This window comes from Erinaceus europaeus, chromosome 10, assembly GCF_950295315.1.
Source record: "Erinaceus europaeus chromosome 10, mEriEur2.1, whole genome shotgun sequence".
NCBI classification, from domain to species: Eukaryota; Metazoa; Chordata; class Mammalia; order Eulipotyphla; family Erinaceidae; genus Erinaceus; species Erinaceus europaeus.
In genome coordinates this window covers 13516149-13537336 of record NC_080171.1, presented here as the reverse complement: position 1 = coordinate 13537336, position 21188 = coordinate 13516149, and the positions used below count along the sequence as shown (strand labels likewise).

At 43.8% G+C, this 21188-nt stretch overlaps 1 protein-coding gene and 1 non-coding gene across 2 annotated transcripts in view; both read right to left on the bottom strand.

The window, feature by feature from the left end:
• Nucleotides 1-2326: 2326 nt before the first annotated feature.
• On the bottom strand, nucleotides 2327-2458 carry LOC132541102 (small nucleolar RNA SNORA70). Its single transcript, XR_009552278.1, has one exon. It is a non-coding gene; the product is annotated as a small nucleolar RNA SNORA70 (small nucleolar RNA).
• Nucleotides 2459-4681: 2223 nt separating this feature from the next.
• The window catches only part of GABBR2 (gamma-aminobutyric acid type B receptor subunit 2), a 521049-nt gene continuing 504542 nt past the window's right edge, over nucleotides 4682-21188 (bottom strand). Inside the window, exons 17-19 of the mRNA XM_016189321.2 lie at nucleotides 11919-12048; nucleotides 8432-8549; nucleotides 4682-5673 (exon numbers count right to left, since the gene is read on the bottom strand). Of these exons, the coding sequence (XP_016044807.2) occupies nucleotides 5508-5673; nucleotides 8432-8549; nucleotides 11919-12048 (414 nt within the window). The 3' untranslated portion in view covers nucleotides 4682-5507. The remainder of the gene's footprint in view (nucleotides 5674-8431; nucleotides 8550-11918; nucleotides 12049-21188) is intronic.

Sequence of the window (21188 nt, the reverse complement as noted above, 5' to 3'; positions counted from 1 at the left end):
TAAAAAAAATTCTTTATTGGGGAATTAATGTTTTACATTTGACAGTAAATATAATAGCTTATACATGCATAACATTTCTCAGTTTTCCACATGACAATACAACCCCCACTAGGTCCTCTGTCATCCTTCATGGACCTGTATTCTTTCTCCTGCCCACCCCAGAGTCTTTTACTTTGGTGCAATATGCCAACTCCAGTTCAGGTTCTACTTGTGTTTTCTTTTCTGATCTTGTTTTTCAACTTCGGCCTGAGAGTGAGATCATCCCATATTTATCCTTCTGTTTCTGACTTATTTCACTTAACATGAATTTTTCAAGCTCCATCCAAGATCGGCTGAAAATGGTGAAGTCACCATTTTTTACAGCTGAGTAGTATTCCATTGTGTATATAGACCACAACTTGCTCAGCCACTCATCTGTTGTTGGACACCTGGGATGCTTCCAGGTTTTGGCTGTTACAAATCGTGCTGCTAAGAACATATGTGTACACAGATCTTTTTGGATGGATGTGTTGGGTTCCTTAGGTTATATCCCCAGGAGAGGAACTGCAGGGTCATAGGGTAGGTCCATTTCTAGCCTCCTGAGAGTTCTCCAGACTGTTCTCCACAGAGGTTGGACCAATTGACATTCCCACCAGCAGTGTAGGAGGGTTCCTTTGACCCCACAACCTCTCCAGCATTTGTTGCTATTACCTTTTCTGATGTATGACATTCTCACAGGAGTGAAGTGAGGAACCTACTTTGTTAAGAAGAAAGGGGGTAGAATTAGCTCAAGATGGAGAAGCTCATGGGGAGACGTATCTTTTTTATTATTAGTGGTTTAATACTGACGTACAAGATAACAGGGATGTAACTCGCACGGTTCCCAGCACCAGAGCTCTGGATCCCCACTCCCTCCATTGGAAGCTACAGCAGTTCTCCTAAGGTTACAGATATGGGTTAACTAGTGTTTTTTAAAAATATTTATTTATTTATTCCCTTTTGTTGCCCTTGTTTTGTTGTTGTAGTTATTATTCTTGTTTTTATTGATGTTATTGTTGGATAGGACAGAGAGAAATGGAGAGAGGAGGGGAAGACAGAGAGGCGGAGAGAAAGATAGACATCTGCAGACCTGCCTCACCGCCTGTGAAGCGACTCCCCTGTAGGTGGGGAGCCGGGGGCTCGAACTGGGATCTTTACACCAGTCCTTGCGCTTTGTACCATGTGCGCTTAACCCGCTGTGCTACCACCCGAGAGCCCTCTGGTCATCTTCCCCTATCATTTCTTCCCCACTGCTCCCAGTGGATCAAAATTATTTTGGGGGTGCAGAAGGTGGAAGGTCTGGCTTCTGTAATTGCTTCTCTGTTGGACATGGGCGTTGATAGGTTGATCCAAACCCCCAACCCTGGGAAGTTTTATCTTGAGGCATCACGGGTTCTAGAGCTCAGTGATGTCACCAGGACTTGTCTTTTCTCTTATTTCTCTCCAGGTAGAGGGCAAGATTATAGACCTCCTGGAAACTCCCAGCAAACCCTGAGAAGACTGTGATTGGCTAGGCTTCAGGAACGGGCACATCCTGGAGCCAATCATGAGTCCAGAGGTGGTAACCCCTGGTTACGAGCAAAGATTTCCTCCAGTAGCTGGGCTCTGCTGCCAGAGGAGGGGCAGACTGTGCTGAAGAGGCCAAGTAGCTGTTGCTTGTGTGGATGTCAGGCTGATGCTTTTACTGAAGCCACCCCTCTCCCCTAGAAGTCCTTGTCTTCTAGGACTCTGAAAGAGGAAATTGCTGAACATGGAGGACCACCTGGAAGGCCAGATCTCTGGCGGGTGCCCCAGGCTCACTGTTACTAGAAACTTCTGCCCACCCTCCCTCAGAGCAGACCCTAGCGTTCACAGAACAGCGTGAGGAGATAGGGCATCCTTAAAGGCTTTTACAGGCATGCCATTGTCTGGTTCCTTTACTTGAATTTGCCAAGTATTTTATTTCATTCTAGTTTTGGCTAGGAGGTAGATTTATTGAATACGATTAAGGAGAGGGCAGCTCAGATCTCTCATGATGCAGAGCCCGCCAGTTGTCAGGTGACTGCCGCGGTGAGGGATGCAGCCATCTGGGATGAGGTGCTTTTCAGCCACCATGCCTTCAAATTCATCTGCATTCAACTTGCTGAAGCCCCACTTCTTGGAGATGAAGATTTCTGGTGAGCAGGGAACTTGAACCTGGCCCTGTGCAGGGCTGCAGCCATTTGCTCCCTGTGCCCTGGGACTACCCACGGGTACCTTGTATACCTGCCTGGAGCCCAAGGTTGGGGGCAGGAAGTGGTCAGGCCTGCAATGACTGTTCAGTGGGAAGGGCTGTCTCCAGGCTCCCTTAGGGCCGTCCATACAAGCAACAGGCTGCAGGTGAGATCAAGCAGCCTGCTGTTTGCAGGCACTGCACACCCACCCCACAAGGAGAAGAGCAGAAATACTCATTTTTATGAGAGAGAGACACAGAGCCCACTCGATTCTAACATATACAGGGCTTGAACCAGAGACCTTTGTAAAACAGTGCTTGGTTGAGAGAACTGAGGATCTGAGGAAGAGCTCGGTGTGGGAAGGGGCCCGGGGTGTGGCTAATCCCCAGGAACAGGTGACCGGGTACCCGGACACCACCAGGCCCCACCTTCGGAACATGGTTCTCCCTGCATTGACTTCATTTTTCTTTGTTGTGGATGATTTCATTTTCGTACATGGAGCAATTCTGGGGAAGGGACTTACTAGCCCAGGATAAGACAGCCTCTCACCCCACCCATCACCTGCGGCCAGAACTGGGTCCTCTGACAACTGAACTGCTCTGTCGGTGCCTCAGAGGGAAGTTTCTGAGGGAAAGGTCAGTGGTGAACTGGCATCTCAGCACATCCCCACCCCCACCCCCAATTTCTGAGGAACATGACCTACATTTTGGGAGAAGCAGGCATTAAAGATGACACGTTTTTTTTTCCTTTTATTCATAAAAACAAATTTGCAACAATTTATTAAAAATTGATACCATGCAATAGGGGTACGAGAAACTCCTCATGTACATCGGATTCTGGCAGTTCCAGTCTAATTCAAAGCGTTTGTGCACTAACATCGTTGGAAAATGCCTTCTGGCTGAAGCCTTTTCTGGAAATGGATGGTGTGTTTGCTGCATATAAAAGAACAGACCTGTTAAGTAGCTAGAGTCCCTTCTGTGGGTCTTATTATTATTATTAATTTTTGTTCTTGTTGTTGTTGGTGGGGCAAAGGTTAAAAAAATGGGTGAAGCTACAGTATCATCAAGACAGAGAATGTACGTGGTGTGTAAACCTAGGAGACGGTGTATGTTCAAGGGTCACATGAGTCATGGACACACACTCACCTCTGACCATCTAGGGCTTTCCCTCCTGCAGTGCTAGAATAATATTTCTACGGGGATCGGTTTTTGTTTTGATTCTTTACGTGTATGTGCGTGTGTGCGTGCGCGTGTGTGCGTGCGCATGTGTGTGTGCGCATGTGTGCACGTGTGTGTGCGTGTGCGCGTGTGTGTGTGTACATTATGTACAAAGACTTGTCTCTTTCCCTTTGAAAAATTAACATGGTCCTTTAAATTTAACGTGGTCTTGGTGAAATTCAGAGAGCAGGTAAATACTGGTAATACACAGTGAGTGACAACACTGCTTTTTTAGTGCCTAAACAGAGAATAACTTCAACTTGACCTGTGATGTGTTAACAATTTTTTTTTTCCCTAAAAGCTACAGAACCTCCTTAACCTCTCTTAGGGAAGGGAGGAGAGGGGACAGCTATGCTACGTGACGTCGGGTGTGTGGAAGTGTTGGCGGTCGTGAGATTCCCGAGGGCCCTCCCATCAAAAGCCTGGCGGTGACACCGTGGATTCCTGACTTCAGTGGTCTGGGAAGAGATTATTATTATTATTGCCTGCCCGGTGAAGCTGCCATTAGTTTCTTCAGGGAGTGAGCGACTGCTCAGTTCTGCAGACGTCCTGGCCCTTGTCACTCAGGCCTTTCTGGAGCAAAGAACGAACCTGTCTGTTTAGGAATGTCACAGAGGATGTCAGGGAGCCTCTCTCCAGCCGGGCTGGTCTGGGCAGAGGCTGCGCTAGGAGTTTCTCTGGGCCTGGCCCCTCCTCCCGGCAGGTGGGTGCAGGCTGTGGGATACCTCACGGGTCATGGCTGCTTCACTGTTTGGTACGAAGCCTTCCAGGACCAGACCGAGTCTTGATCCTCAGGGTGACCCTGTGAGGTAGGCAGGACGGGTGTTATTTCCACCCCAGTTTGTCAGAGAGGGGAAACCGAGGCTCAGACAGACACTAGTGACTTGCTCAAAGCCACGACGGGAGTCAGCAGTGGAGTGAGGACTTGAACCCAGGTCTGTCAGACCTGGTAGGGTTCAGTGGAAAGGGAAGATCTGAGTGAGCATCATTGAATTGACAGGTCACCCTGGCGACCTCCAGGGTCAGAGCTCAACGGCTTGTCTGGATGGACGGTTGCCTTCTGGAAGCCAAGGGAAGCCAGGAACTCTCTCCCCAGTGACTATAAGGATGTCTTCTAGCAGAATGCCCTGGATTCACTTTGGTCAGAAATAAAGTAAATGGGGGAAAAAAAAAAAGGAAAAAGAAAAAAAGCTCAACCCTGCCAGCCCTTGGGTCCTTATGAGAGAGGTTAAAGTGCACAGTCTTGAGCAGACATTTCATGGTTCGCGCTGGTGGTCCCCTTTATTACTGGGGAATCACTGACACAAACACAAGGACGTGGCCAGCGTGGTGGATGCATGACTGACCGTCCGTGAATGCTGCGGCTCACGCCTGCAGTGACAGGCCCTAAACCCCCATCCCCACCCCAACGGGTGTTATTGTGTTAATATGTGGCAATAGCATGCCAGCCTGCTCCAGGGACCCCGGCCCTCACTGCCCACTGCTACCGCAGAGTCACGGCCACTCCTGCAGTTTCCCTGTCGCGGGAAGGCCGGGAATTGGCTGGACCGACCGCTGGGGCCTGGATGCTCTGCCCATCTCCTGTGGCTGGGGGAGAAGGGCTGGCCTGCGAGGGGGTTGGGGGTGGGACAAGGCCCGCGATGTGTGCGCAGAGGCTGCGGCAGTTTCTCCAGAAGCCCCCGGCCTCTTCCCAAGGCGGCTCGGGACCACTTAATGACTTCCAGCCGCAGTTCTGGCGATTCTCTCCTTGCCTTTCACAACATCCCAGCTCCTCCTGTTTGCAGATATCAAAGGAAGAAGCCGGTCCTGTTCCTCTTCTTTGTGAAAGAAAAACAAAAAAGCAAAACAAAACAAAACAAACCACACATAAGGCGCAAGGTCAAGTGCCAAGTGCCCCCATCCCGTCTAGGTGAGAGCCATCACAGCGGTCCCGCTAGGCCAGAGGCCATCGTGGTGCCCGACTCCTCCGCCGCAGAGCCGTCAAGAGTGCCCACTGCAGAGCCGACACAGTGCCCGCCGCAGCTGCTCTGCTCCATGTGGTTCTGCCATGGCGGAAGCCCCGGCCTCAGGCCTCCCTCTCCTACAGGCCCGAGACCATGACTCGGAAGGAGGGTGGCACGTGTCTGTGGCGGGGGCTGGCGGTGGGGCTGACGCAGGGGCTGACACAGCTGGCGTCCACGCCTCCAATGGATGGGAGGTAGGCGTGGTGGAGGATGGGGAGCTGGAGGGATAGCCGGCGCTGGATGCTGTGGTAGGAGAGAAAGGAGAAGGAGCCCGTTAGTGAAGGCTCGTTGGATGCTATCCCAGAGAGCTCCTTGGACTTGCTTTGGCTAAGAAGCTAAAGGAGGGAATATAAAAAGTAGATAAGAGCAAGAGACTGGCACAGTTTAACGGTGGCATTTTTTGGGTCAATTCCAAGCCACCCCATCATCTGGGACTTGAGTCAGGGAATCCTTGGATTCCCACATAGATATGATGGGTCTAGACCTCTAATAGATCCCCCTATCCACCACCACTGGTCACTTCCATCAGGAACATCACCATGAGCCCTCTAGCGGGTCTCTGCAGGACCTTGCCCTCACTGTAGCATGGCAATTGTGGGCATTGCCTCACTCTCAGTAGGGAGGTGGGGTCAACATACTCTGCCACTTGAGAAAGACGGGTCCTGAAATGAGTGCTGCCTAGAATGTTCCTAGCAAGGACCATGGACTGTGAGTCTAGACTGACAGAGGTTACATAGATTCCTGTGCTAAATTTGAATAGACATGGGCCCTAGGTCAGACTTATGAGATCAACAGTTAATGGTATTTATATACTTCTCTCATATTTGGGAGCTACTCTGTCTGCCCTGATCCAGCTTTTTAGTCCTATTTTCAACTCTGACACCATCTTCCCAGACAGTACTTTTAATCCTCCTGCATGCTAACCACCAAGCTCAGGCAAAAATTACTAAAGTCATGGGTGGTCACATGGAACATACCTAAAATAGACTTCCCAGCTTCTTCCCACATGAAGACCCCCTAGGTTCCTTTGCCCTATTCCCACCTTTGGGTACCTGTTTATTGAACAATTTGCTTTATATCATACTGCCTTTCAGCCACCAAGATGCAGATGCTACCATGATGCCATCCTGACTTCCCTGGGCAGACGACCTCACCAGTGTGTCCTGGAACCAACCCCACCTTCCCAGAATCCTACCCTACTACGAAAAGATAGAAACAGGCTGGGGGGATGGATCAGCCTGCTAACACCCATGTCCAGAAGCAATTACAGAAGCCAGACCTCCCACCTTCTGCACCCCATAACAAATTTTGGTCCATACTCCCAGAGGGATAAAGAATAGGGAAGCTTCCAATGGAGGGGATGGGACACTGAACTCTGGTGGTGGGAACTGTGTGGAATTGTATCCCTGTTTTCTTATAACCTTGTTAATCATTATTAAATCACTAATAAAAATTTAAAAAAGAAAGAATATGGCTTTTTTTCTCTGAGTCCAAGGTATAAAGGCTTCTGGGTTTGGTCTCTTCTTTGAGGCTCATATGTTTGTGACACTCCTCTGTGTGTATATACACAAATCAAATCTATTTTCTCAGTTACTGTCAATATATTTTATGTTAACTTGACTTTCAGACTATTCACAGAACCTAGAGGGAGAGAAGATTTTCCTTAACAATTAATTAATTAATGAGAGAACCAAAGCATTGGTCTGGCACATGTGATGCTGGGGATCAAACTTCAGACCTCATGCTTGAGAGTCCAACCCCTTCTCCACTGTGCCACTATGCTGCTGTCTTCTCACTGGGTCTTCTCCGCCCTCCCTACTTCCTGCAACCTTCCCCTGTTTATTTTTCTCCAAAACAACTATTACTATATTGTATTTTAGGCACCAGGGCCTCTTGCCTACATGACTCCTCTGTTCCAGGTAGATGCCTCCTTTTATTTTATTTCATTTTAGCAATTCAGACAGCAAAAGAGAAAAAGAGAGAGACAAGGAAGGAGAGAAAGAAAGAGGAGAGACACCACAGCATTGTTGCGCCATTTATGAAGTTACCCTGGTGCTGTGCACAGTCCTTTGTAGTGTCAGGACCTGGTTCCTCTCACATGGCAAAGTATTTCTCCTACTGGGTGAGCTATCTCTGTCCCATTAACATTGTTTTATTTAAAAACAAACAAACAAACAAAGAAGTTACAGTCTTCCTAGGTAAACATGAGCTCCGCAAGGGGAGGAGTTGTCTGGCTTCCTTATTGCTGTATCTGACACAAAGTAGGTTCCAGTGAACTACTGTTGAATAAATGCACTTAGCAAGATAAAAGTTTATTCACAGCAAAAGTATTGTGCTGTGGTGGAGAGCATGACATCTGAAGTTGGACAGACCCAAGGTTAAATTTTATTTTCAGCACTTAACAACAGGCGAGCTTGACAAGTCACCTGCCCCTTTGGAATAAGAAATCTTGGGGGTGGAGCCAAGATGGTGACTTGGAGGCAGTTGCTGGCATGAGCTCCAACAAGCAGCGGCTGTGGCCTGGGATTCTCTGGATAGGGTAGGACACTGGGCCTTCTGCAGGCGGGAGAATAAGGGGTCCTACGGGTGACACCAAGGAGGGGTCCTATAGCTCACTCTTGGTTTAGAAAACGGAGACCAGGGGGAAAAAAGAAAGGAAAACTTTTGATTATTTTTGAAGCTCACCCCTGCCCCCACTCCAGAACCAGCCCCCAGGGGCTGGACAGCCGCTCCTAGCAGGCTCCCCACTGAGCTTTTTTCTTTACCAAGATTCCTGGCTCACCAGGAGTGTCATTCCAATCCTTTTACTTTTTGCTTTCCTTCTCTCTCTTATTTTTTTCTAAGTGGCTGGAGCTCTAATTGAAAGACAAAATATCTGACCAATCAGAGCGTCACCCCTGCCTGGGAACTGTGGAGAGCAAGTCAAACAATTCGTACCAAACCACTGTTGGACACGCACCATGGGCTGCTCTGTGGCGGTTCTCCAGGAGAATGTACTTACTGTTCCGGGGAGTTGATATCTTCTATAGGATCTTTGCACGTTCGAGAGGGCTCTGTTGTGTTCCACTGTAGCTGGGGATTTTGATCGAGGTGATTTTTTAAAATGGTCTTTCCCCCATCTGGATGCAAAAACAACAGCATCACCACACATTCGGTTCACTTAAATTTTAAAACCCAGCAGTCCATTACTTTAGGATGCTGTTCCAGGAAAGAGAATGCTAAGGATCCCTCAGAGCTGTGATCTCTCCTGCTACTCTCCTGCTCTCCTGGGACCAGGCAGTGAGCTGAGAAGCTTCAGCCTAGAGAGGGCAGGTGTGTGTCTGAGTATGTAGGGTGACTCTGAGCCTTCTTTTGCTCCAAGGAGAGAAAGAGAGAGAGAGAGAAAACAAAAAAAGGAGGGGGTGGCTGGAGGGGGCAGGGAGTCACACCACCAATGTAGATAAACAGGACGTATAAACCAGAGATTCTGCTTAGAGAACCAATACACGTGAATCTGGAAAACAAATCAAAACACAAGCAAGCAGACAAACCGATTTCCAAGACATGAAGGGTCTTATAGTGGTTTTATCTGTGGGAGGTGGGAGGGTGGGACACAGAACTCTGGTGGTGGGTGTGGTGTGGAGCTAGACACTGTCATCGTACAATCTTGTAGCCTACTATTAATAAAAAATCATAAAAAAAAAAGACACCAGAGATTTCAGAGTGAGGAACCTTTTCACAGTGCGTGGGGTATAGTGACAAAGGAAGCAACCCTCTCTGAGGTCTGTAAGATTGCCAAGAACTCAGGGGTTAGGTGCAAGTGGCACCAAGCACAATAATTGGCATAAGGATTCCGGTTTGAGCCCCTGGCTCCCCACCTGCAGGGGAGTCGCTTCACAGGCAGTGAAGCAGGTCTGCAGGTGTCTATCTTTCTCTCCCTCTCTGTCTTCCCCTCCTCTCTCCATTTCTCTCTGTCTTATCCAACAACGAACAACATCAACAATAACAATAATAACTGCAACAAGGCTACAGCAACAAGGCCAACAAAAGGGGGAAAAGATGGCTTCCAGGGGCAGTGGATTCATGGTGCAGGCACTGAGACCCAGCAATAATCCTGGAGGCAAAAAAAAAAAATTGCCAAGAACTCAAGAAAGTAACAGTAAACTGTGGGTGGGTGTGTACACTGGTATAACCTTTCTGTGGATACTGTCAACAAGCATAAGACACTATAAAAAGTGGCTATCTCTTATCCAGAATTTCCACATCTGGGAATTATTGTAAGGCAATAATTGAGGGTGTGAGCTAACATATATTCAAGAGGTTCAAAACAGCATTGTCAGCAATATCAAAGAGCTGGAACTGTGCTGAAAGCATGTGGTGAGAACGAATGGGTCTCACACACAGCTGGGGCTGCCCTTTGAAAAATACTACAGAGTCGCAAAATATGGTGATGTAGATGCCTCATTTTCATTGTGCTTCAGAACCACCAGGGGAAATACAAAAACCAAACAGACAGACAAACAAACAAACCCATTAAGGGCTGGGTAGACAGCATAATGGCTATGCAAAAGCTTCTCATGTCTGAGGCTCCACTGGCTCACATCTAATTCCCAGCACCATACACCACAGTGCTCTAGTCTCTCTCTTTTTTAAGGGATGGGAGTGTACTTTTTCTTTTTTATTTATTTATTTATTTATTTATTTATTTATTTTGGGAGTGTACTTTTTCTAACTTTATTAATTTTATATGATAGAACAGAGGAAAAATGAGAGGGAGAGGGAGATAGGGAGGGAGGGAGGGAGAGAGAGAGAGAGAGAGAGAGAGACTTGCAGCACTGCTTCACCACACGTGAAGCTTTCCCCATGAAGGTGGGGACCTGGGGCTTGAACCTGAGTCCTTGTGCTTTCATGATCATTTGCTGACTTATGTAGGCTGACTCCCTCCCATATGCATATTCCCAAAGATGTATTCTTGTTTCTACTCCCCTTTTAAATTTTTTTTATTTTATGTTTGCTTTTATTTTAACTTGATTTAATTGAGAGGGAAGGGGGAGAGAGAGAGAGAGAGAGAGAGAGAGAGAGAGAGAGAGAGAGAGAAATCGAGGAGGGAGATAGAGTGGGAGAGAGAAAGAGAGACACCTGCAGACCTGCTTCACCACTTGTGAATCTTCTCTGCCAGTGGGGAGAACCGAGGTCCTTGGGCATGATAATCTGTGCATGACCACCTGGCCCCCATAGTTATATATTCTTTGTAATACAGTCACATACAATTTCTCCATATATAATCATATTAACCAAGTCATCTTTTTTAAATTGCTTGATTTTCGATAGGTTTTTGCATTTTAATTTTTCTTTTCTAGCACAATTTATTGACTTTTCATGTGTAATTTATTGACTTTTCATGTGTATGTGTGTATTTTCTGCATTATGCATCACACTCAGAAAGAATTTCCCCTCTCTGATTATAAAATACATTCTTTTTTAGCTTTCTTCTGGAAAATAGCTAAAACTACTATCCATCTGGAATTTATTTATTTTTGCTTCTGGATTTAATTTTATTATTTTTTCAGATGGCTGCCTACCTATTTCGGTGAAATTAACTCAATAGTTTATGCTACATACTGGGGCAGCTTGGAACATTCCTACTCATGACCACAGAATGTGAGCTCAGATCTACAGGGATGCAGAGGTCACACAGGCTCCTAAGCTGAGTATGGGCCCTAGATCACATCAAGTCGATGGGGTTTATAGTCAACAATATTTATACCCCTTTCCCATATTTGGGAGCTACTCTCTTCCCTGATCCAGCTTTCTGGTCCTTTTTCCAGCCATGACATCATCTCCCTAGACAATAACTTGGATCCACCTGCATATCAGATTTCAGGCTCAGGCAAAAAAACCCAAAACCCAAAACCCAAAAACCAAAACTAGTATAGCCTTTGGAATATGACTAAAAATATGCCTACTAGTTATATATAAGACGGAGGACCCCCCCCCCCCCCCCCCGCATTATTCCAACCTTTAGGTCCATGATTGGTCAACAATTTGTTTGGCTTTGTATGTTAACTCTCTTTTCAGCCACCAGGTTCCAGATGCCAGCATGATGCCGACCAGAGTTCCCTGGACAGACAACTCCACCAATGTGTCCTGGAGCTCTGCTTCCCCAGAGCCCTTCCTCACTAGGCAAAGAGAGACAGGCTGGGAGTATGGATCGACCTGTCAATGCCCATGTTCAGCGGGGAAGCAATTACAGAAGCCAGACCTTCCACCTTCTGCATCCCACAATGACCCTGGGTCCATATTCCCAGAGAGATAAAGAGTAGGAAAACTATCAGGGGAAGGGATGGGATACGGAGTTCTGGTGGTAGGAATTATGTGGAATTGTACCCCCCTTATCCTATGGTTTTGTCAGTGTTTCCTTTTTATAAATAAAATAAAAAATAGTTTATGTTACTCCCACTATTTCGAAATGTCCTATTAAACCAAGTAGGAATAAAGTTTCTCCTCACCTGTGCTTTCCGTGAAGTTGCCCAGGTTGAGGATGTCATCGAGCTCTTGGTAATGGTTCTGTTTAATGTAGGTCGTCTTTTCTGGTGTGTCCTGAAGTTGCATGGTGACTTCTTCCAAGTCTTTATCCAGCTAGAAGAGCAAGAAGAGAAAGGCCCCAGGTGAGTTAGAGCCCTGGGCGAGAACCCAGCCACTGGCTTGGCAATTTAGGCCTTTGAGAGTTGGAAGCTGGGAGCAGCTCACAGGCCTGTGGGGCTGGGCCCCAGGCGATTGTGGGAAGGGTGCTGAGCCAGATGAGCTGCTGTTTATTGGGGAGGAGATGCAGGAGGTCCCTGCCAGCCCTTATTCCAGACTGAGCTGTGAGGAGAGGAGCCTGGGCTTTGCAGGGATGTGTTCTGCACTAGCTTGTGTCAAGCCTGGGGAGACAGCATGTGGGAATAGCAGAGTTCAGGCCCAGGGTCGGCCCCTGCTGGTTGTGTCCAAGTTGGTGAGGAGGGAAAGCTCCATCCCTTCAGCTGTAGAATGGGGCAGTAAGAGTACCTCACCTCAGGAGGTTGCTGTGAAGATGAGATGAGATGACGTATTAACGCATTAATCTAGCCCAACAGAGGTTGAAAAACAAGATTAGAAGAGAAAACACAAGCAGAACCTGAACTGGAGTTGGTGTATTGCACCAAAGTAAAAGACTCTGGGGTGGGTGGGTGGGTGGGGGGAGAGTACAGCTCCAAAAAGGATGACAGAGGACCTAGTGGGGGTTGTATTGTTATGTGGAAAACTGGGAAATGCTACGCATGTACAAACTATTGTATTTACTGTCAAATGTAAAACATTAATCACCTAATAAAGAAATTAAAAAAAAATCTAGCCCAACTGTTTCACTAAAATTTATCTTCAGGCTACTGCCTAAGAAGTTTTGCTGGGAGTCGGGCTGTAGCGCAGGGGGTTAAGCGCAGGTGGCGCAAAGCACAAGGACCGGCATAAGGATCCTGGTTCGAACCCCGGCTCCCCACCTGCAGGGGAGTCGCTTCACAGGCAGGCGGTGAAGCAGGTCTGCAGGTGTCTATCTTTCTCTCCCCCTCTCTCTCTTCCCCTCCTCTCTCCGTTTCTCTCTGTCCTATCCAACAATGATGACAACAACAATAATAACTACAACAATAAAACAACAAGGGCAACAAAAGGGAATAAATAAATAAAATAAATATTAAAAAAATAAAATTAAATTAAAAAAAGAAGTTTTGCTAATACTTTCAATTAAAAATATTTAATGGTTTATTCATCACATCGAAATATATACAAGTTATTTCAAATCAGAATTAAAAAAGAGCTGAGTGGTAGAGCATTTGACCACAGAGGGGAAAAAAAAAAAAAGGATGATTGCCCCTCTTACCTGTGAAAAAGCTATTATAGAAAGTTGACTTCAAGGGAGTTGGGCGGTGGCGCAGTGGGTTAAGTGCATGTGGCGCAAAGCGCAAGGACCAGCATAAGGATCCCAGTTTGAGCCCAGCTCCCCATCTGCAGGGTAGTTGCTTCACAAGCGGTGAAGCAGGTCTGCAGGTGTCTTTCTCTCAGGTCTTTCTCTCCCCCTCTGTCTTCCCCTCCTCTCTCCATTTCTCTCTGTCCTATCCAACAACAACGACATCAATAACCACAACAATGATAAACAACAAGGGCAACAAAAGGGAAAATAAATAAATAAGTATAAAAAAAAAGTTGATTTCAAGTAATTCCTTACTTCCACTCATGACGTGTTCAATGATATATTAACTATGCCCACATTTAATGTTTTATCTTGGAAAAGTAATGTGTATATATTGTACCTAGCTTTCTGTTTTATTTGCCATGCAGATTTGACAATAATGACTCTTTATTCATCTGGGCTTTATGAAAAACTCATAAGAATATTTGTTAGTTGAAGTTTCTAGACAATATATGTAGATTTTGGCTCAAATGTCATAGGCTCTGAATCACTCTTAGGTAACTTAATTTGAGCTCCATTATTTAAAATTGTTGAGAAAGAAAATAATAACTGATTCTTTTTAAATGGTAGGCAGTATCTAGGAGGATGTACTTCTGAAAATGTCATTAATGTATTTCTTGGAGAAAGACAATTGCTACATGTGACATCTATCATTTGATATTTATTTGTTCCAAGTGTCTTTTTGTAAGAGAAAAATAAATAGAATTGTTTATCTAAAAAAAAAAATCTGGCCCAACATGGAACATAACCTAAAATAGATTTCCTAGCTTCCTCTCACACAAAGACCTGACCCCTATTTTCATCTGCTCTATTCTTATCTTTGGGTTTCTGTTTATTGCTTTATATCTTACCACCTTTCAGCCAACAAGTTGCAGATGCTACTAGGATGCCATCCTGACTTCCCCAGACAGATGACTTCACCAATGTGTCCCTAAGTCTCACCTCCCCAAAGTCCTACCCCACTAGGGAAAGACAGAAACAGGCTGGGGGTATGGATCCACCTGCTAATACTCATGTCCAGTGGAGAAGCAATTATAGAAGCCATAACTCCCACCTCTGCACCCCATAAAGAATTTGGGGCTATACTCCCAGAGGGATAAAGACTAGGGAGGCTTCCAACGGAGGGGATGGGATATGGAACTCTGGTCGTGGGAACTGTATGGAATTGTGCCCCTGTTATCTTATACCCTTGTTAGTCATTATTAAATCACTAGTAAGAAACTTTAAAAAAAAGGGGGGTTGGGTGGTAGCGCAGTGGGTTAAGCCTACATGGCGTGAAGCACAAGGGCAGCACAGGGATCCCGGTTTGAGCCCCTGGCTCTCCACCGGCAAAGGGGTCCCTTCACAAACAGTGAATCCGGTCTGCAGGTGTCTGTCTCTCTCTCCCCCCTCTGTCTTCCCCTCCTCTCTTGATTTCTCTCTGTCCTACCCAACAACAACAGCAGCAACAACAACAATAATAACAACAATGACAAGGATAAACAACAAGGGAAACAAGGGGGGAAAATGGCCTCCAGGAGCAGTGGATTGGGATTCGCAGTGCAGTTTCTGAGCCTGAGCAATAACCCTGGAGGCAAATAAGTAAAAAAATTAAATTAAATTAAATTTAAAAATCTGGCTCAATGCCTGATATATATTAAAGTCATCATACTTTTATTTTATTTATTTTTATAAAATCCTATGATTGAAGATAGTAGCTGCAGTTCTCTTTTTATTTTATTTTTTTTAATTTCCTTATTGGGGAATTAATGTTTTAGATTCGACAGTAAATACAATAGTTTGTACATGCATAACATTCCCCAGTTTTCCATATAACAGTACAACCCCCACTAGGTCCTCTGTCATCCTTCATGGATCTGTATTCTCCCCCCTCCCCCACCCCAGAGTCTTTTACTTTGGTGCAATACACCAACTCCAGTTCAGGTTCTACTTGTGTTTTCTCTTCTGATCTTGTTTTTCAACTGCTGCCTGAGAGTGAGATCATCCCATATTCATCATTTCTGTTTATGACTTCTTTCACTTAACATGAATTTTTCAAATTCCATCCAAGATCGGCTGAAAACGGTTAAGTCACCATTTTTTTACACCTGAGTAAGTATTCCATTGTGTATATAGACCACAGCTTCCTCAGCCACTCATCTGTTGTTGGACACTTGGGTTGCTTCCAGGTGTTGGCTATTACAAATTGTGCTGCCAAGAACATATGTGTACACAGATCTTTTTGGATGGATGTGTTGGGTTCCTTAGGATATATCCCCAGGAGAGGAATTGCAGGATCATAGGGTAGGTCCATTTCTAGCCTTCTGAGAGTTCTCCAGACTGTTTTCCACACAGGTTGGACCAATTGGCACTCCCACCAGCAGTGTAGGAGGGTTCCTTTGACCCCACAACCTCTCCAGCATTTGTTGCTGCTACCTTTTCTGATGTATGACATTCTCACAGGAGTGAAGTGGTATCTCATTGTTGTCTTTATTTGCATTTCTCTGACAGTCAAAGACATGGAACATTTGTTCATGTGTTTCTCAGCCTTTTGGATCTCTTCTGTGATGAATATTCTGTCCATGATCTTTCCCCATTTTTGGATGGGGTTATTTTTTTTTTTGTTGTTGAGTTTGACAAGTTCTTCATATATTTTGGTTATTAAACTCTTGTCTGATGTATGGCATGTAAAGATCTTCTCCCATTTTTTGAGGGAGTTTCTTGGTTTGCGTAGTGGTTTCTTTCACTGTGCAGAAGCTTTTTAATTTGATGCAGTCCTAAAGGCTTATACTTGCCTTAGTCTTCTTTGTTATTGGATTTGTTTCATTGAAGATATCTTTAAAATTTTTGTGGAAAAGAGTTCTGCCAATATTTTCCTCTATGTGATAGTTTGTTGGACTAGCTTCATAGGCAGGGGACTGACGACCAGGGACTCATGGCTGAGCTGTACGCAGTATCTCTTTATTCATGTAGAATGCAGCACAATCTGAGCCAAGCTATCTAAACTAAACTAAACTAAAACCAAATATAATCACAATCCTGTCCTTGTATATACTGGCCAAGTAGGGAGGAAACAGTATGAGGCGTAGAGTGGGTGGAGCAAAAAGTGACCGGTGCAAATCAGGGTGTACTAGGAGAGGGGGCGGAGCAAAAACACATCATGAACCAGTGGGGATTAAACCAATGCCCTGCAGGCAGAGCAGTGCTTAGTTAACAGTGGTTATGTAAATAGAATACAGTGTTAAGCAGGGGGGATTAAACCAATGAAACAGAAGGGGTTTTTAGAAGCATACCAACAATAGTTTGTGGTCTAACATCCAAGTCCTTGATCCACTTGGAATTTAATTTTGTATTTGGTGAAATATAGTGGTTCAGTTTCATTCTTCTGCATGTTTAAACCCATTTTTCCCAACACCATTTGTTAAAGAGACTCTGCTTTCCCCACTGAATAGTCTGGGCACCTTTGTCAAAGATTATAGGTGTGGGGGCTTACTTCTGGGCTCTCATTTCTATTCCACTGGTCAGTGTGTCTATTCATATTCCAGTACCAAACAGTTTTGATTACAATGGCCCTATAATAAAGTTTGAGATCTGGGAGTGTGATGCCTCCAGTTCTGTTCTTTCTTTTCAAGATTGTTTTGGTAATTCTAGGTCTTTTCTGGTTCCAGATAGACATTTGTAGTATTTGTTCATTTCTCCTAAAAATGTGGTTGGGATCTTGATGGGGATAGCATTAAATTTGTAGATGGCTCTGGATAGTATATTCATTTTGATGATGTTAATTCTTCCAACCCATGAACATGGAATATATTTCCACTTTTTTGTGTCTTTTTCAATTTCCTTGAGTAGTGACTCATAATTTTCAGTATATAAGTCTTTCACTTCTATGGTTAGGTTTAGTCCTAGATACTTTATTGTTTTTGCTGCTATAGTAAAAGGGATTGAATTCTGGATTTCAACTTCTTCTAACTTAGTGCTTGCAGAGAGGAATGCCACTGACTTTTGAATGTTAATTTTTTAGACTCACACCTTACTGTATTGCCTGATGATTTCCAAAAGCTTCTTGCTGGATTCCTTAGGTTTTTCCATGTATACTATCATGTCATCTGCAAATAGGGAGAGTTTGACTTCTTCTTTTCCAATATGCACCCCTTTAATTCGTTGCTTTTGCTTGATTGCTATGGCAAGAACTTCCAACACTATGTTGAATCATAATGGTGATAGTGGGCATTCCTGTCTAGTACCTGATCTGAGGGGAAAAGCTTCCAGTTTTTCACCATTGAGTATGATGTTGGCTATAGGTTTGCTATATATAGACTCCACTATCTTGAGGCAGTTTCTATTTATTCCCGTTTTATGTAGCATTTTGATCATAAAGGGATGTTGTATTTTGTCAAAGGCTTTCTCTACATCTATTGATATGACCATGTGATTTTTGATCTTGCTTTTATGATGTGGTGGATCACGTTGATTGATTTAGATATATTAAACCAACCTTGCATGCCTGGGATAAACCCCACTTGGTCATGATGAACAATCTTTTGAATATACTTCTGTATCCGGTTGGCTAGAATTTTGTTCAATATTTTAGCATCTATGTTCATCAGAGATATTGGTCTGTAGTTTTCTTTTTTTGGTTGTGTCCCTGTCTGCTTTTGTTATCAAAGTGATGTTGGCTTCAGAGTGATGTTGGCTTCATAGAAGCTGGCAGGGAGTATTCCAGTGTCTTCAATCTTCTGGAAGACTTTTAAAAGTAGAGGTATTAGTTCTTCTTTGAAGGTTTTGTATAATTAATTTATAAAACCATCTGGTCCAGGACTTTTATTCTTTGGAAGTTTTTTGATAACTGTTTCAATTTCATTAGCTGTGATGTGCCTATTCATGTTATCTAGTTCCTCTTTATTTAATTTTGGAAGCTCATAGGTATCTAGGAAATGGTCCATTTCTTCCAGGTTCTCTAGCTTGGTGGCATATAGTTGTTCATAGAAGCCTCGCATGACATGCTGAATTTCTGCATTGTCTGTTGTGATATCTCCTCTTTCATTTATGATCCAATTTATTTGGATCTTCTCCCTTTTTGTTTTTGTGAATCTAGCTAAAGGCTTGTTGATTTTGTTCACTGTTTTGAAGAACCAACATTTACTTTTATTGATCTTTTGTATGGTTTTCTTATTTTCAATGTTACTGATTTCTGCCCTAACTTTAGTGATTTCTGTCCTTTTGGTTGCTTTAGGGTTCTTTTGTTCTTCTTCTTAAAGGTCTTTAAGATGTGCAATCAGACTGTTTATTTGTGCTTTTTCTTGTTTCCTAAAAAACTACTGCATTAGCTGTGTCCCAAATATTTTGATAGCTTGTGTCTTCATTTTCATTGAACTCTTGAAATATTCTGATTTGTTCCTTTATTTCCTCTTTGACCCAGTAGTTGTTAAGTAGTGTACTGTTGAGCTTCCACATTTTTGGACTATTACTAATCTTTTGTTGATTATTAAGTGTTAGTTTAATTCCACTGTGGTCTGAGAAGATGCTTGGGATGATTTCAATGCTCTTGAAATTGCTGATGCTGTCTTTGTGGCCTAACATATGATCTATCCTTGAGAATGACCCATGTGGACTTGAGTAGAATGTGTATACAAGTTTCTTGGGATGAATGACTCTGAAAATGTCCAATAGATCTAGTTTATCTATCTCCTTACCTAGTTACCTCATTTCTTTATTGATTTTTCTGCCTGGATTATCTGTCAAGTTGAGAGAGTGGGGTGCTGAAGTCCCTACTATGACTGTGTTGCTATTAATACACTGCTGTAGCTCTTTCAGTAGATTTTCGATGTATTTAGATGGCTTCTCATTGGGTACATAGATGTTAATAATTGTTAAGTCCTCTTGACTGATCCTCTGAGTATTAAGTAATGTCCATGCCTATCTTTTTAAATTTTATTTACTTTAAAATCTATCATGTCAAATATGAGAATAGCTGTTCCTTACCTTTTTTGTGGGCCATTGGCTCATAGGATAGTTTTCCATCCTTTCACTTTGAGTCTGTGTTTGTCTTGTTGAGTTAGATGGGTTTTGTCTAGACAGCATTTTATTGGGTTGTGTTTTCTGATCCATCTTCCTATTCTGTGTCTTTTAATAGGGGAATTCAGTCCATTGACATTTGTTGATATCAAAGATTGACGATATTCTAATGCCATTCTTGTAGATTTTTTAGAGTGTTCTGATAGATGGCCTATTTATGGTGGTCTGACTGTTTATAGGAGACCTTTCAGAACTTCTTTCAGGGCAGGCTGGGTGATGGTTGATTCTTTCAGCTGTTGCTTGTCTGAGAAGGTTTTGATGTCTCCATCTAGTCTGAATGACAGTCTAGCGGGATGCAGTAGTCTTGGGTGAAAACCTTTCTCATTGAGCACTCGATAGATATCTTGTGATTCTCTTCTGGCCTGTAGTGTTTGTGTGGAGAATTCTGCTGCTAATCTTATGGGTTTTCCTCTGTAGGTGACTCTTTGTTGTTCTCTTGCAGCCTTCAGGATCCTTTCTTTATCCTTATTCCTTTCCATTTTAATATGATGTGTCTTGGTGTTTTTAAGTCTTGGTTAATTCTGTTTGGGACTCTCTGGGCTTCTTGAACCTTTATGTCTTTGATGTTGTCTAGACTAGAAAAGTTCTCAGCTCTTATGGCCTGAAGAATGCTTTTTTCCCCTCCCTCTCTTTCTTTCTCTGGTAAGCTGCCAATAATGTGTATATTATTTCTTTTGAAGTCATCCCAATAGGTCTCTGTTGTTGTTTTCAGAGTCTCTTAATCTCTTTTTGAGATCTCTTACATCTTTTTTAGTTGTATCTAATTCATCCTTTATCTTGATAATTCTGTCTTCAGTCTGATTGATTCTATTCTCTCTCCCCTCTATTGTTTTCTGGAGTTCATCTATTTTGTTAGCCTGCTCTGATACTGTTTTAGCTTGTTCAGCTAGTTGTGTTCTTAGCTCAGCTATTTCAGCTTTCAGCTCTCTAATAACCTTGAGATAATTAGTGTTTTCTTCCAGAGTCTCATTTGTTGTTTCTGCATCTCTGATGACAATTCTTTCAAACTCTTTACTCACTTCTGTGATTATTTCCTTAACTAGTGTTTGGATGTTGATCTCATTATTTTGTGCTTCAATCTTTGGGGGGGCTTTTAAAAAATATTTATTTATTTATTCCCTTTTGGTGCCATTGTTGTTTTATTGTTGTAGCTATTATTGATGTTGTCATTGTTGGACAGGACAGAGATAAATGAGGGGAAGATAGAGTGAGGGAGAGAAAGACAAACACCTGCAGACCTGATTCACCACCTGTGAAGCGACTCCCCTGCAGTTCGGGAGCCGGGGGCTTGCACCAGGATCCTTGTGCTGGTCCTTGTGCTTTGGGTCACGTGCACTTAACCTGCTGCGCTACTACCTGGCTCCCCCTTTGGAGGGATTTTAGTTGTACTCTTGTCCTGGCTCATTTCTCCAATATATATTTTTGTTGGTTTAACCTTTCTATATAGTATGTTATGAGGTCCCTCTCTCAGAACTTTTCAAATTACTGATCACTATTTCCTGGATTGACTTGTGTCTAAGTAAGGTAATTAAAGGGTTCACAGTTGTGGAAACTGACAGCTGTTTCAGTATTATTTTAATCCCTGAGTTGGAGAACAGTGCCTTAAAAGTCTTTTTTTGTGCTTTTTCTTCTCTGTATGCTATGGGAGCCTGAGGGCTTTTAAACTATAGGTAGGCTTCTTAGCTTAATCCCTCACTCCTGACCAAGTGATAAAGCAGGGTGTGGCAGAGATAATCCAGTG